The sequence below is a fragment of the Acromyrmex echinatior genome, chromosome 11 (assembly GCF_024713525.1).
Source record: "Acromyrmex echinatior isolate Ae372 chromosome 11, ASM2471352v2, whole genome shotgun sequence".
Lineage (NCBI taxonomy): Eukaryota > Metazoa > Arthropoda > Insecta > Hymenoptera > Formicidae > Acromyrmex > Acromyrmex echinatior.
The window spans coordinates 11,522,027-11,540,160 of record NC_141862.1 but is presented as its reverse complement, the minus strand read 5'-3'; the positions used below and the strand labels follow the sequence as shown (position 1 = coordinate 11,540,160).

The 18,134-nt window shown below is 32.3% G+C and overlaps 1 protein-coding gene across 6 annotated transcripts in view; it reads right to left on the bottom strand.

Moving 5' to 3' along the window:
- Sarm (sterile alpha and armadillo motif) overlaps positions 1–18,134 on the bottom strand; it is a 99,818-nt gene that overhangs the window by 17,635 nt on the left and 64,049 nt on the right. For 4 of the 6 annotated variants that reach the window (XM_087410994.1, XM_087410995.1, XM_087410992.1 and 1 more), the window contains 2 exons: positions 4,637–4,768; positions 1,435–1,697 (listed from right to left, as the gene is read on the bottom strand). In XM_087410994.1, the coding sequence (XP_087267120.1) occupies positions 1,435–1,697; positions 4,637–4,768 (395 nt within the window). Of the gene's footprint in view, positions 1–1,434; positions 1,698–4,636; positions 4,769–16,147; positions 16,374–18,134 lie in introns of those variants that run through there. The other 2 variants (XR_015546593.1, XM_087410991.1) reach the window with 2 other exon arrangements.

The window sequence follows — 18,134 nt, the reverse complement described above, 5'->3', positions numbered from 1 at the left end:
TTCTTATATTCTTATTTCTAAAGAATTCGGTTCGAATTCGGTTGGAATTTGGATATGAATAAATAAGTGACGAGATTTTGTTATGAATATAGAATCTTTTTCGATTAAGAAAAAATATAACTAATAATTATATGTGTATGTACAAAATAATATAATTACATAATAAATATATAAAATAAAAACTAAATTAAATTAGATGGAAGAATAAATGTATATGTATGTGTAAAAAAGATTTGCAAAATAAAATTGAAGCAATATTATACAAATTTTAAATATTTAAAAAATTATACTATTTAAACATATTCCTAGTGTTTTTACATAAAGACATACAAATAATTTGCAAAAGCTAATTACTTAAAAAAACCATTTTAAACAAAGAACTTATGTTTTAAATTATCGTTTTTTTTTTCCATATTGGATAATATTCTATTTTTGTATCTATTTTTATCAATAATGAATTACTTTATAAAGACGATTTGTCAATGAAATGCTTATTTTTCTACTGTGATATAACAGCAATGGAATATTATCTTATATTTCAAAGTACGTAAAACGACACGTGAGCAATATGTTAAAAATAATCTAACTACTACGAAAATAGCATACGAATCGAAATTATGCGTACACAAATATTCGCCGTTGACGTGTTTCAGAGCTTTCAGTTGTGAAAGCTTTAGTTGCGAAGCTTAACCGTGTGAATTTTTAGAAACTGAACGAAATGAATCACTGAGCTTTTCGTAACTAGTAGTTGAAGAAGTAACTTCCGAGAAATCTTCACATTTTCACGAAAAGATGAAGTCAATGATTATTTTCAAATATTATTACAACCAAAGTCATTAATCTATTTTAATTATATATAACTGAGAATTATAATAGATTGAGACGAATTCTTAGTTACCAATTAACTCTCTTATGTCTCTTCAAATATATAATAAAAATGTTCACTTTTATAATAAAAATAAGGTATATCAATTTGATACTTTATATTTTAACGAAATATACACAAAACTTAAAAAAATTCGAAATAACCTGTTACATATAACACAATCCAAAAGTAAAGAATGTTTTTATAAATTATCATATACATAGAAGAGAATTTTGAAATGACTGGATCAAAACAAGGAACACATCGCAATGATGACATGTGCGATGACATTAGATTTGTCACGCTGGCACACTTAAAGATACTCTAAAAATACTAATCATTTCTATAAGAAAATACACGAAATAACGCGTAGTTTTCACTAAACACTCATATTGCATTATCCGTCAAAACTTCTTCAAAACGTTAAATTTTTTCACAATGAACACTGTTTCATCACAATAAACTCATGTAAAGAATTATAATTACAATTATAGTTCAAAAATTAAATCTGTCTTTTAAAAATTGAATCTATTCTCAGAGATAGTTAATTTACTTAAGAATGAACCAACCTGTCTACGAGGTTCTCCATGCTGCTGCGCAGCCGTTGTGAAAAGTTGGTCGAGATGTTCTTCATCTCCGAGATGCCGCGTTTGAGCTCCGTCAGATCACTCTTCATGGAGCTCGCCTTCATCTCACTCGACGAAGACGAGGTGAGAATCCTCTGTGAGGACTTGGCCACCCTGCTGCTCGTACTGCTGCTGCTGCTGCTACTGCTAGTACTGGTACTGGTGCTGCTACTACTCTGATGTTGGCTCTGATTTGTCGTCAGCATCTGCCGAGTCAAAAGCCGTTTTCGTTCTATTTAAGATCCGTATAAGATGACTCACTCGCTTCGAATCTTCCGCTCCAATATTCTATCTCTTTATCTCTGTCTCTCTTTTCCGTCTTTCTATTAAATATATCGAGTTTGTAATCATTTATTTATCGAATTTCTTGATTTTATTCTTTAATTTTTTGAGAAATAGTCTTATTTAAATTAATCTTTCTTTTTCACTCTCTCGACATTTTTGTGTATTATATCTATATCATGTAAGTACTCTTTTTATTTTATTATAAAATAAATAAAAAAATTTGTTTAATTGTTTTACTGCTGTAAAAGTCATATAATTAGAAAAAAAAATAATTTTTTCATTGGTTTAATATTTAAATATAATAAAACATAATAAATATAATAAAACTTTTCATACACATTAAATGTATGCAAATTATTCATTTTATCATATAGCTATTCCTCTTTCTCTAAATTTATTAATAATGAATATTTTCGTCGATAACTCTATTCGACTATTGTGACAAGATTTTCTGAATAATCTTTTTACGAACTAAAGTCAGATATTTCGCCTTACACAAATGAAAAGTACAGTTCGAAGAAACAAAAGAGCGAAGACAAGTTTAAAGGGAAAAATGTAAACACCATCTGCTGTAGCAACCACAGCAATGACTGTTGGCGATAGGCCAAAAGTCATTACGATGTACGAGATGACTCGGCCGAACCTGGAGGCAAAAAGGGCCCGGTAAATTTAGAAGGAGGCAATGCTCTCTCGAGAGAAGGGACCTTGAAGCATGGTACCAAGGTTCACCAAGATTCTGTCGGATTAATCTTCAATAGAAAAATATGCACGTGGGCGGCCACATTGCGTAGTAAACGCCTATAGTCGTTCTCGAGCTATCGCTTCTGATTGCTCGATGATCGGAGATGGTCTGACAAGTGGTTTTGCTGGCGAGACGCGCAGCCACTTTAACCGCGACATACATATATCACACACGTCATTCGTATAAAAATTCTTATGCACACAACGCATTTAATATCAAATGCATAATTTTCTTTCTGACTGAAATTTGATTTACCTTTAATTCTGATGTGACATAAAAAATCCAATAAACGAAAATGTAATTTATTTTATTATTAATTTTAATCAATGCTTAATTATTAGGTGTTGGAATTAATTCGTAGCGTTTTTAAATGAAAGAATGTTATTTATTTCACATGAGCATTAAAAAATACATTAATGAAAGTACTTCCTATCACTTGTAAAACGCTACGAATTAATTCCAACACCTAATATCATTAATCCTTTCAAAAATTTCGACAGATTTGCCTATCAATTTTCTTTCCATTTTCTATACCATTAATATTGCTCAATATCATAATCAACTTTTGCTATCTTACAATTAGCAGTTTAATAAGAGGTTTAAAAATGTAATTTGTATTAATTATAGCTTTCCACTTAATTTTTTAAATTAATAATCAAATATTAACAATCAAACTTTCTGAGATATTAATCTAACCGGTAATATATATCTATCTGGTAATATAGAGAAATAAATTAGATAAGAATGTGAATGGCAAGCGTCAGTCAGGCGAATCGATTGACTTGCGCGAATAGTGACGGTGATTATTATTTTAGGTGCTTTTAGCACAGATCGTGTTGATGATAAAAGCGTAACGGATGAATAATTCCAAATTTCTGTGATTACTTTCAGGAAATTCGTCTCAGATGTGGGCGTCGGAGGCGCCGGACACTTCATCTATAGCTGACGTAGAGAAGACTATATAGGAAGACAGATAGACCGCGTAGTCTTCACGGGTATTTCTTGAATTAGAAGAAACAATCTGAAGAAGGTGACGATCGTGTTTTCCTCGTAATAAGAATAGATTGCGTATTTCTGCGAAGTTGTCACTATTGAAAAGAGTAAGATATATAATAGCTCTTTTTTTCTTTTTCTAAACTTCTAAAGTACCAAGTTGAAAAGAGATGCTGACAAAATTGAAGAAAAATGATGCTGTTATAATTCATTCTAATGGAGCACAGATGCGGAGATCAGAGAATACACATCTATACTTATTACGTCTATTTTCCCCGAAGTAGCAAGGCCAAATAAATATTGCAGCACATCGCAACTCGCTTCTGCTAAATGTTCACAAAGATGCAAAGTATGCAAAAATGCGTGAAGTGTAGGTCTCTGGATTTAAATTCGAAAAATACAATCGCGTAAAACATTTGATTTCGGAGTTAACGTATTAATTTATTGCGAACAGATTAATTCAGTGTACCGAATTTAATGCAGTTAATAATTCGATAATATAAAAACGTGAGAAGATGCAGAAGCTCTAAAAAATCTCGGTATGGATTTAACACCATATGGTGTTTATATAATTCTCACCATGTTAATATTAATCTTAAAACTAACATGATATGGATTTAAAACTTACAATGTTATATATACTAATACAGTGAAAACTATATAGACATCGTATGGTATTAAATTATTAATTTATTAATGTATTATACAATTATTAATAATTTAATGTATTTATTAATATATAAATAATTTAACATATAATGATACATACAATATAATGCATCATATGTATTATTACATGTTAAATTATTAATCAATATTTTTTTTTAATGCATTCATATTTTTCGTTAAAAAAAATCTGTCTTCCGAAGATTTTAGTTTTGCACAAATAGATTTTCAAATTCATTTCAGAAAAATAACCGTATCTCTCGCATGTTAATTAATAATAAATACTACGGAACATACTGCGAGAAAACGTGTATTGAGTCCTGCGAAAATACTGGTGACTGAAATACAAGTGACGCGTCTTTCCTATTTTTCAAAGAATCGCAACATTCGGGAAGCGCGCGCAAATATTTGATAGTCAAAGAAAGAGAGACAACAAAAGTCCGAGTTGGAGATAATCACCTGCGACGACGTGGTGGTGACCTGCGGATGATGAGTGACGTGATGCGTCCTGCCAGTCACCAGGTTCTTCTTTTGAAAATTCTCCATGGCAGTATGCATGTTTTCGCCTCCCTCCACCGGGAATTCTGACATCTGCAACGGACAGTATTATCGTCAAAATGGATAGCAATCGAGATATTTAAATATTTATTACAATAGAATTATGTGTAGACATTTATTTTACTTGTGACGAAGACGTGTTAACGATCGTGCGTACGGATGTTTTAATTGCGCTTTAATCAAGTCGGCGCAGGAATTCGTCGACTGCAAGGGCCTAATAATAGGCTTTGGGAAATAATTGGCAGCTCGAGCTTGGCGAGACTAGAAAGACTAGTGAGTTCTCGCAGTAAGTTTTCGCGTTGCTATCGGACTGCACGAAAGTATCCACGAAAGCACTGAGTGCGTAAACGAGAGCGATATATGCGAAGCCCACGCGTACGTTAATAAAAAGCTCGATCAAGAAACGCACGATCGAACCCGGATCTCTCGATAAAACGCTCCGATTCTTAAAGGTGATCAAGCTTTCCAGTCTCGCCGATTCGCCGTCTGCGTACGATAGAATACTAATTGTAAGCTCGCTGACGGAAATACCATCGGGAATGCTCGAGGCCGCTCGAGGTCGATATAAACGTTCGATAAAACTCGACAGTTGCACTTCGCCATTGTTCAGCTTGCATGTGATTACATAACAAAATGGTTATGAAAAAACTAGCAAGAGGATTTCATAGAAAATAATTAATACATGGAAGTATACAAAAAAATGTAAATTTAGCTTTTAAAAATGATCTTAAATAAATATCATTCTTTTGTTCTTTTCTTCGTGGTCAGTATTGAGTGATTACACTTTCGTATGCCGTATAAATTAAAGGCTATCAATAAAAAAGCAAGATAATACCATATAGAAACCTTTTAATTTCAAAATGAAATGCATTTAAATTTAATAATTTCGACGAAAGAGTTATACGCTGTCATTACATCGTTTATATGGTGTTACACAATGCACAGATAATTTTACGACATAAACAATGTAGTTAGTAAGATTGTAGTCGCGTAACTTTCATATTTCTAGGAGGAAGCGATATATAATTCGAAGGAAATGAACCTCATTCAAATGTTACATAGTTCTCACACACACACACACATATATATATATATATCTCTTATAATACAATCAATTAAATTTTATTTATTTTAATAATTACCAGAGCAACTGGACTATTTTAATTACTTCTGGTTCATTAGTTTCACGTTTCTTCGCGTAACATTAAATATATTTAATGTATCGCATAAAGATCGCTCCTTCGATTCTTACAATTGCAAGCGCACATGTGAGATGTGTGCCAAAATACAATACATCGGCAAAGTGTGCACCAATTGTTGCACTCCAGGAGCTCGCTTCGCGGTATGAATGCAACTATACAATCGGCACAAGTGCAACTATCGCGAGACGTGCGTGGATGGGCGATACGTTGCATTCCGTCCATTCTTTCGATAATTCCGCGGGATTTGCATAGGCGTGGGCACGTAAAACTCGGGCGCGTGCAATACACGAGATGCAATATCCGGTATCTTTCAGAAAACTGACCGACGCAGAGCCGGTTTAACACCTTTTCGCACAATAATATAATTTCAATAAAATAATTTTAATAAAATACAATTTTCTTCACACAATAAAATTTTAGTTTTCTCTTCTAAAAAAAGAAAAATAATAACATAATATTTGTATGCGTTCTATGATATTACGTTAAATCAACTTGACGTGTATATTTTATATTTATAAATAATTAAAAAATTATTAAACTCTGTGGGTATTTTTGAAATATGTAGAAGATCTAGAATTAAGCACAAATGCTCAAAAAATTAGAATGCTCCAAAAGCAGGTGTGTCATGCTTAAATCAAGGACCATAATTCTTTCCATTCAAACAGGTAAAAACCGGTTCTAACTAAAGACTTTTAAATATTGTCCAAGTGTGAGGATCGAATCTCAAAATAGATTTGTTATTTCCCAGTTTGGAGTGCATATTTAACGTGAAAAAATTTCAAGTTGATAAAAATGTTAGAAATAACTCAAAAATTTCATTGTCGAATTTAACAAACGTTTAGATCAAGTTACTTTCTGAACGCAGTCGTATGGAAACCTGAAACTGAGCATTCGCTTTAGAGAGTATATCTATCAGTCGCGTATCTCTCGCGCGGCTGATTGACGTGCTGTTCCTAGACAAAGACAGATCGGCGCGGTATACTCGAAAGAAGAGGAAGCGAGGATAACTTCTGCTATTATCGCTTCTGCTGTCTCCGATAATACAACACGCGGACTAACCATTTCAGGATCTACAGTGTTAGAAATGTGGGAAAGGAGCTTCTATCTGGGGATCAATAGAGACTTCCCCGAAACATTCACGCTGCAATTCGAACTCTGGAACGTCGGACAATCACATTTTTTCAGCCGATCATCCTGCAAACACGATACTCGAAAAAAAACAAGGAGAGAGAGAGAGAGAGAGAGAGAGAGAAAGCAGAGTGCGCACCCAGCTGACACCTGGCTGGCGTCCGATCACCACGTAGCTCACGTGTCTTCCTGGCGAGAGCTCGACGGCGAGGATCGAGAAGAGATGGTCCAGAGGACGAGCGGATTGCGCGTCGAGCAAATCACAGAAGAACCGAGGTCGCGCGGACGGATAGTACGTCGCGTTTCGGCGTGCCGGTAACGGCGATTGGCACAAAGAGCGACGACACAAATCCCACAATCGACAAGCATCGCACACGCCGGTCGCGCTCGCACTGAGGAGGAGTAACGGACGGTACCGCGCGTACGATAGCGACACGCTGGTCACATGGCACTGCCGGTCACGTGACACTCCTGGACGCCGCCGCCGCGAACTTACGAACCGCGCGCGCACGTGATCGCCGGCGAGTTAAAGGGACGGGATTTAAATGGAAGTATGGCTAGTTCTATTCTACTGTTATTCGTAAGTTTTGCCTTTGCCTGTCATCCGCATCGGAATCTTCTGTCTGAAATTAATTAATTAGGTCGACAAGAAATTTAATAGATCTTGATCAGATAAAGAGAAACAAAATTTAGATCTTGATTAGATAGAGGAGCAACGAAAATGATTAAATTGAAATGATGAAACAGATTTAAACCGAAGTAAAATCACGCTGCAAATAAATATTTAGAAAAAGATAAATGAAGAGAATATATAATAAATATAAATAAGTAAAATATAAATTAAATTAAATTTCTTTTATTAAATGTACGGATAATAAGATTGATTAAAGATTGACAGAAGAAAAATGAATGAGATCAGTTTTATTCGAAGAAATTAAAACGAAAATTGATGACATCAAGAGTATTGAGGAAACATTCTTTCATAACAAAATTAACGCTGCGATTCTGGGAAGCTTATATTTCATAAAAATAACAGATTTTTCGATCTCGATTAAGAGCATAACCCCCAGTGAGGCAAGTGGGACGACGATAAATAAACTCGATTCCTAGAACGATGACAGTAAAGAGACGACGTTTTTTGTCAGCGCCGTCACTGCAATGTTATGTAAGAAGTCTCTCTTTCTCTCTCTCTCTCTCTCTCTCTTTTATCCGGTTGAAAGTACATGTAGAGAAGTGCTTTTGCAGTAAATCACTTGATAGAAAGTTTACGAGAGCGCAATCTGGGAGAATCATCAAGGAAACCTGCCACTTCATTCATTTTTCCACACCGCCTTTCATTGATCAGAAATACAAATGAATTAAAGATTATCGCGTATTTTTCGTATTTCAGTGTATTTCTCAAATAAAAAAAACAGATAAAATCCAGTTGCTTAGAGAGATTTTTTAACAAGATTGTACGTGACACGCACGTGATGGCCCTTGAATGATTTATAATCAAAAGGAATGTCTACCTTCTCTTATCTCTTCAGTTCGGGGCAGGGCACAAAGGATCACACGAAGAATTTAGGTCAGGTTTTTCGAGATATCGAATACAAACAGGTCTTCTTAAGAACTTTGTGCTATGTGCTATTCAACGTTTCGTATTTTTATTTTCAAATTTTTTAAATTTCGTATTTAAACTTCAAAACTTCAGTAAATTTGATGGAAACTTTAGAATTTCGCGGAGCTCAAAAACGTGAAAAAGAATTCTCCTTAGCTCTATCTCTTTGGCACATGAATAATCTTCCGAAGCCTCTTTGTCAAGAGCTCTTTGCGGAAACTGCTTAGTTTAACCGCTGTAAATCAGTATTGACTACGAAGCGACGACCGCGAAGAAGCTTAGCACTGTCTGCGAGAAAAGAGGGACACAAAGAGTGGAATGCAGTCCAGCGAGGTGCGTGAGGAAACTCGCAGTCGCGGAATTTCGGCGAAAGTATACCGGGTGTCCTCGGTAGGCACTGAAGACTCTAACCCGTCCCGGTGGTCGCATAGTCTTATACAAAATTAACATTCACTCAGTTCAACTCTAATATTATTTCATTTAAATTTAATTAAAATAATTCTTCAACATTTTTCCCCGGATATTTGTATCTGTAATTTTAACGATTCTGATTTCTTATCAACACTTAGCAATATAACTTTTGGAGATATTTTTTGATAATATTTTTAATTAATATAATTTTGTAAATAACATGGTTTGATAAGAAAATTCTTAAACTGTAACAATAAAAAAAAACACAGAGATCTCAGATGACAAAACTTCTATTTTATCTTCCAAAGTAGTTCCCCATGACATCAACACACTTCACGCATCTTTAATACAAAGTCTTAAAATGTTTTTTTTAAGATCCGTAGTTGGAATACTGTTCAAAACGCTCATATTCCTTTGAATATTTGATTTTCTCGATGTTTTAAAAATATTTACCTTTTATGTTTTTGAGTTGTAGAAACAACATGAAAAAGTCAGATAAAGAGGATTAATCTCAACAACTCCTTTCTTGGCCAAGAAAATTACATGACAACGACCTTACATGCAAAGAAATCATCGTAAAGCTCTTTTTGATTAAAAATAAGTTGTTGAGATTAATTACCAAATCTGATTGTTTCAGATTTCGTGGTATTCCCAAAGCTCAGAAACATGATGAAGAAATAAATAGTTTAATTAAATAAATATTTTCAAGACGTTGGGAATATTAAAAAAAATATGACGAGCGTTCTGAAGAGCATTCTAACTACAAGCTATAAAAATATTTTTATATCAAAAATGTGTGGAGTATATTGATGTCATGGAGGATTACTTTGAAAGTAACGTTTTGTTATCTGAGATATCTATTTTTTATTGCTACAATCCGGGAACTTTATTGTCAGATAAAAAATTCTTGCATTATAAAAAAAATATGTCATAATAGATCTCAACCTCGGAGTTCTATTTCTAATTCCGATCGAGGAGCTTCAGGGATTAAGGCAGGGATTCCGATTTTGATCTCGGAATGTCAAGGGGTCTCTTCTTGAAGTTCCAGAGCGCGACAGTTTTGACGTTACCGGGCTGGTTGAATAAATATGTGGGTGTGAGAGAGGATCTCGATGAGTTAACGAATGTACGTGGATATATTCGCGCCTCTCGTCGCGTCGCGTTGCGGCAGCCACGCGCTCTTCGGCGCCGTTTGATTTACGACGGCCATAAATAGCATTCGCGAGTGGCTTTTTCCTGTGCCCGGCAGCAATAACAATTTAAAACAGGCCGCTTTGCTGTGATGTTACTCGCACTCCTGCCAAATATCAGTCGTCTCATTAGCCGAAAACTATCGAGCGATCGTCAGTACTCGAAAATTGACTGTATACGAGAAATTCCGACAAGACCCAGTAGAATTTAAAGGTAATATTGAAAGAAACATAAAGAGTTGAATTTTACATATTCACTCAAATATTCATAAGAAATTATATTAATTAAAAGTATTAATGAAATATTAATTTAATATATCTAGCATATTTGTTTGAAAAATTTCTCCAAAAATTTCTCCAAAAATTTTTTTTTAATCTCATCTGTATTTTAAAATAAAAATTATATTACATTAATTATATAAGTTATATAAAATCGCCCAACATTAATTTTAATTTAAATTAATATTGTTGATTTATAATTCAATTCAATTTTTGGTATTTAGTTTTGTTTTAATAAAAAGTATTGAAGAGTTCTTAATCAGAATCTGATTCTTCCGAGTGGAGAGATTTTAATGATAGAATAAATTTTCAACAATAGAGGAAACACAAAGAAATGCAACGTGGAATATCACGAGAATCGATTTCTTCGTATACATTTTACATATACATCGGAGCGATCGAGAGTCGCTATCGCTGAGAAATATTAGCAGACAGCTGTAGGCGTCTTGACTCTTACCAGACACAAAGAACCGATTCGAAGACGACATCGTTGGTATTATACATGAAGTCGCATTCACAACTGACGAATCTCTTTTCTTTCCGCAATTAAAGGCTCAAATAAATGCTGTTGAAATAATAAATCGATCGAGAAAAATCCGAACAATCACACCTCATTAAAAAAAAAATCGTCTCAATTTTTGCAGAAAATAGTGTATGCGAAAATAATAGAAACAACAAATTAAAAAGCATTAAAAAGCGTCTAGAAATGTATATATATTGAAATATTAAATGTAAAAGTATGTTTAGTTTACTAACAAAAAATTTAGAAGAAAGAAGAGTCTACTTTTTGCAGTTCTATATGAAATAAATTCATATAAGATTATTTAATCGGCGGATTGATCATTTTATCAATTTGCATTTTGCAGCAGCACTCAAGTGTGAAATGGGCCTTAAGATCAGTAAGATTCGTTACTGTTCATACATCGGATTAACCTTTCGTGGCAGTGTCCACTTCTTTCGCGCATTCTACTTTGTAACAAAGCCGCGAGGCTATTCGGAAACTTTCTGAAAAAGACATTTTCTTTTCGTTTTTTGTGTGTAAAATACCGTATTAGATTTCTCATTATCAATTCCAAAAAATTATAATCTTTGAAACTAGACATTACCAAACATCATTTACATTTTGAGCTTCTTTAATTTCTCCTAATCATCGACTTTTGATAGTATTACTCTTATTTGACATTATTCATAAAACGAATTAACCCTGATATACTTGTATTATACTCGCAGAGTTTTAAAACAAAGGCGCCTTGTGCGGTCAGGAACTCGTTTCCATGTGCACGTTCCATCGGTTATGCGAGGCATAAAGGAGGCCAGCTGGTGTAACTATACAGCAGTGGCGATTTCTGAACGTATTTCATGATATCGCGTTGCCTTGAAAACGAGAGTTTCGAGTTTTTGATATTGGAGCAAATTAAAGAGTCCGTTTCTTTAATGTCCATTTATTTTGTTGCCACTTTTCTTCTTTTTTATATTTAAAACTTATTTGTTTCGTGTAAAATGCAATTTACGTATCATTGTATAATCACAATAATATATGTTGTAAATACAATAAATATTATAAACATAAACTAATCTTCAGAATATAATTACGTTATTATACACATTATTATGTCTTATTGTCTGTTAATTTATCCTTTCGTACAAAATTTTTACTCTTGTAGATTCATATTAATAAAAAAAAACATTCATTCATTGTTAATAATTGTAATTGTTTTATTTTACTCTTTTCTCCAAAAATCAAAGATAAAATTTAATTTTTTTCTTATCAATGTCTAAGAATAAAAAATTATAAAGATTCAATCGAGAATCAATCAAGTAATATGCAGAGAGAAGAAGCGTGAAATAAAAGAATATCTCTAAAATATTTTAGCCATTTCTAAAACATAAATCTCTTTGTAATTATCTTTTATCTCTATTCAATTCTTTTATATAAAAATATACAATTTTCAAAAATATATAATTTTAAAAAATCATTCAAAATGTTGTTATTTTCTTAATATCTTAAGAATATATCAAAAATATGTAGTGTCTCGGTAGAAAGTGAATAAAATTAGAAATTTATACTTTCCATATAAAAATAAATGTTATGTGAAACAATTAAATAAGGGCGATATTTATATTTAATACAATTTTAAAGTTGAAATAAAAATTTTATCATTATTTAATTTTTTAAATAATACTTAATTAATATTATTTAAATATAATTATTATTTAAATTAATTAATTAATTAAATATAACTTAGTAAACTAATAATTAACTTAAAGAAACTAATTATTTATCTTAATTAATTATTTAAATATAACTTAATTAATTTTAAAAATATATTTATTTCTTTTATTAAAATAATTTTTAAACCAAGTTGTAAATCACTGTAAACTTTTTGTATTAATTTTTATTAAACTTTTTAAACTTTTTGTATTATTTTCAGGTACAATATAAAAAAATTTGTAATTATTTTCATAACTTTTTTTAGTTAAAAAATACACAATTTAAACTCAAACGCCTCTCTTTCAATAAACATTTGAAGGAGTGCTATCAGACATAAAAATTTCATATGCAATTGATAGATATTTGAATATCAATGCAAATAAAATCCTTTCAGAAATAACGCGATGAGTCAAGCGAGGGCATGATTAATTATGTATCTGAATTTCTGCCGAAATTTCTGGTGATATAATATATATGTTCATGAATAATAAAGTACGCACTGCCTTGATTAAATTTTATCAACAATTTCAAGGAATAGAGACGAATGTGTTGTGGCTAAAAATATCTAATATATATTTATTATACACCTAGAAATTTCTGGCATTTCCGCTGTGAAACATGTTCACACATGCGATTTAATCATGTCTGATATCGTGACATACGATAAATGTAGTATTATCAGCGGTATTGTCAAGGCTCATACAACAGTTAAGTTAAAAATATATAGACGATATAATATTTGTATAATACAAAATATATTCGTCATAGAATAAACAAATGAATCGGTTGAAATAAATCAGCAGTTAGAAATAAATAAATATTAAATAAATAGTCTAAGGTAGTATAAAAAAAAAATTATAAAAAAAAAGATATATTAAAAATAATAAAGAAATTCATTTTGTAAAACGATGTGACTTTTTGTTTCCAGTTTGTAATATCATGCGACGTTTCGATTACATAAGGAACGTAAGTAAGGAACGTACGTAAAAACTCGGTTTATCGCACGACAAACGCGAATCCGAGGAAACGATTCGCAAAGGTGGAAGCCCGTGAAGAGTCGGCGGATTCTGTTCCGAGAAGAACAGAAATGGAAACCGAGACGATTCGCTACTGAGAGATGTATATGAACACGTTCGAGACTCTTCATGGGACATTTATATGTTGCGACGCCGCGGCGTTCAAACGACACTTCGAAGAATGCACGAAAGTGCGTGTTAAGTATGTTGTAAAACACACGTTACGAAATGTACGAAAATATTTCTTGAGTCCCGTCATCGATTTACAACACGGACATTTGACATTTTCCTTCCTCCAACATTTCTGTCTTTCCTGAAAAGAAGCATTATTGGCTTTAAAAAATGTGAAAAACTGTTAAATCGTTCTAGCAAGATTTTGAAGAAAATTTTATGGCAGGAAAACGTCAGTCTGTTTAACACTTAACATAACACCACGCATTGAAAATAAAAAATATGCAATTTTTCAATAATACTTTAATAATATATGCAACATATATACTTTTTTAATAATTTATATGTATAATAATAAGTCTAAAGTAATATGTCTTTTACAGACACATTAAGGATAAAAAGAAGCAATAATTTGTCTTTTACTTATTTAATCAAGTATGAAAAAGAAAAAATAAAAGAAACAATAAGATCCGTCGGAGTCAGCTATTGAATATAGCTTGAAACGAATGGTTTCTTTCAATTCTTTAGAGGATATGGAATTCCTTATGAAATAATGAATAAATATCTTATATATTTTTCGTTACGCACGTTTATCATAATAAAAGACGCTTTACATTACACAAATAGTCCTATACGAATGTCTACATTGAATTATCTCTTCTCTTAACTTTATCGAAAAATTCCTAGAATTCTCACAATAATACGATTTCTTAGCAAAAAAAAAAAAAATAACAGCATTATAATACTATTAATCACCTACAGGATTCGTCTGTAAAAATGATATTTTTGTTTCCATTTGCAATCCGTAAATACGAGATTATTCGTGAAATAGAGAACGTTTGTTTGTTTCGATTGCAATTCCTCCGTCTCATCTCAGTTTTTAAAGATACGCGTTTAATTTGAGATGCAAAAAATGCAACATCGACGCGACATCGAGTATCGTCCTGGACTCGTTCCGTGATTCCGAACGCGAGAAGCCAGCAGTCATCACAACAATCAACAACGATTAGTCATCGTTGCGCGCGCGGAAAGGACCTGACCTGGTCTCGCGTGGCTCGCGTGAGTTCACGTGTACGCGCGCACGTGTGCGGCACCAACTACCGGGGGATCGAACTCGCGGAGAGGTCGATATATCGACGGGCGTGTGACATCGTCCATCCTTTTAGCACGATGATGTCACACTGTCACACGTCTCCCCCGCACTCATAACGGACCATGACGTGGCGCCGATCATCACCCGGCAGATATTACGAGGCGCGCGAATCTCGTTTGTAACCCGTGGTGACGCATACATGATTATGTGACGTTAATGTGATAATATGACACAAATGTGACGTTACTGTTAGATTATAAAGTGCAGTGGTGCTTGAAAAGATCGATGAAAATTGAAGAATTGGGGAAAAAGAGGGAGTCCCATTGTAGACGTCCTTTGATGTAAGAATACAAGATAAGCCACTGCGCTAATGGTGGCTGAATATAATTTGGAACTAATTTCTGACTGGTGACAAATTTTTAATAATGGATTTGTATTAGCTTACAGAATTTGAGATCAATTTTTGATTGGTCATCCACTGTGCATATCGACGAGACTATCACTTAATTATTCTTACATCATAAGATATCGACATACGGAATAGATTGGGTATCGCAATAGCTAAATGCGCGCCTACTATACTAATAAGAGGTATATATAAGCCTATTTTGTATGATTAGTATCTCATTAAGAATTGTGATAACCCTCCATAAATCCGTCGGCTTAACATGAATTTCAACTCTTGCAACATCATCAACAAGGGAGATCTTCGAGAAACAAAACAAATTTTACATTGTTCTGTATTTTATAAAAATTTGAAAAAATTCTGATATACTTGTCAAAGCTAGGCTTTAACCATCATATAAGTTGAGTTAAATTTTACTTATATTTATAGATTTAAATTTATTTATCAAAATTCACAATTAAAATATCGATGGTACCTTTAAAGTCTCCAATTGTTGGCAAAAAATTAATTCTAGTAGGAGACAAACTCGACAATAAAATGCTAGCAAAAGACAAAATAGGCTTCTTATGAACTATCTCTCATTCTATAGCGATGCTCAATTCATTCTATATGTCGTAGAACTTATCAACTTTCGTTTGAAAAAATCTCAGTGGGTAAATATATCAGATAATAAAAGTACGAGATAAGTTTGCTTGGCGACTTACGGATTTTAAAAAAGCGCCTCTGCCTTTATACACAGCACCATGTGACCTGCTTCCATGCTTGTGTAGCATGTTTAATCCTCTATCGACGCTCATTCATAAAATCATACACAACGAACACTCTCGGTTCTTTCTCTATGGAATATAACACCCAAGAAAGTTCACGTCACACTCTCCAATGTCCTCGCGCAGATGCTCACAATTGTTGATGTTTATTCTCGTGTCAAACCTGAATAAATTTACTTGTACAGGTACATTTATATTTATATATTTTATTATATTTATATATTTTATTATATTTAAATATCTAATCCACATTCAGACTTTATTTAATCGCGTTTGATTCTCTCTTTCAATTATTATTAAACTAAAAATTATGATAGAAGAAAATAAAGGAAAGCACACAAATTAAAATAAAATAAAAAGAGTTGCAAAGTAAAATGAAATAATTCGAATAACTACACAATAATAAAGTAAACAAGAAATAAAGTAAAATAAGAAAAATTAGAAAAAGAAATTGAAATATAAGTCTATTACATAAATCCATCTCAAATATAACATAAAATTGATATCAAATATATATGTGCGTGTATCTCCAGTCTGTCTTAATTTTTAGTAAGTGGAATAATTAATTGACATTTCATCTTGTCGCGTTCTATAAATATCGAATGGCATTGACGCAAAGAAATGATATCAGACAAGTTTCCCACGGTTCAAGATCAACATATAGAATGATCTTTGCACTATAATTTAAGAACGAGTGGCGATAAGATGTCCTATAAGATGCGTTATCGATTTAGCTCGACTCGAATATCTGTAATTTCTCGGAATCTTTGTCGGACCAAAGTCAAAAATTGCGTGAATGTGTTCGATTGAACTTTTGAAGCGATATGACTTATCGAAGCGCGAAAAAATACCGATAAGAATGTTATTGTGAACTAGTTTTGAACTAATGTTTGAGTAATATGTGACTAATCTCTAAAGAACAACATTCCAGAAATTCAAGGAAATATATTTCTTCATAAGCTAAAAAGAAACAAAATAGTCTGATAAGAAATTAACAATTTGTAATTGGAATGTTTTTTTCAGAATTGAAAATTTTTGAATTAGAAATAACTCCATACTATACTCAGAGAAAAAAAAACATAATAGTTGCAAACTATGTATAAAAGTGATGACTATACAAGTGTCATTTCATACGTAGAATTAATGCACATAATTGAATAAACTGTTTTAGAATTATTACAATTATACAATAGTTTATTCAATGAATTTATGCATATTAATTCCACGTATTGTGGACAAAACTTGTACAGCTGTCATCTTTACAGTTGCCATCACTATGTTCTTTTCTGAGTGTATCATTATAGAGTTCGATATTTAGGTTTTAGCGTAACAATAATTCGTCACGACAGCTGTTTAAATACATCGGTTTATTTACGCGAATAAAGAATTCCCGCAATGCGAGCAAACTGCAAACACGCGCACCAAACGTTTTCTCAAGTACTTCGAAGAATTAATCTATAATTGCCGTGAGCAAATTCCCGTGTGATAGTATACAGTGCCGGCAAACATCGAGACGAAATTTATCAAATTATATTAAATAACATAAAAAAAAATATATTATTCTAAATTAATACGCATTTCTAAATTCTTTCGGCATAGAAAATTATGTTACAAAATATATTATCAGATAAGAGTAATTATTTAATTCTTTATAATCGATTCTATTGATTGCTAAATTAAAGAGAGTGCAAATGCAATGAAAATATGAGCATTACAAAAAATAATATTCTTGATTTCATAGAACACGAGCTAAAATAAATTATTATAAATAATAATTTCTATAAATTATTTTTCACTAATTACATTATTTGTATTCATTTTTAGTGAACAACAGTATTATTATTATTAAATATACCTTATTTTTCACAATCTTGTGATTTTATTACAAATATATGTATTATCTGTAATATGTTTTAACAAATAT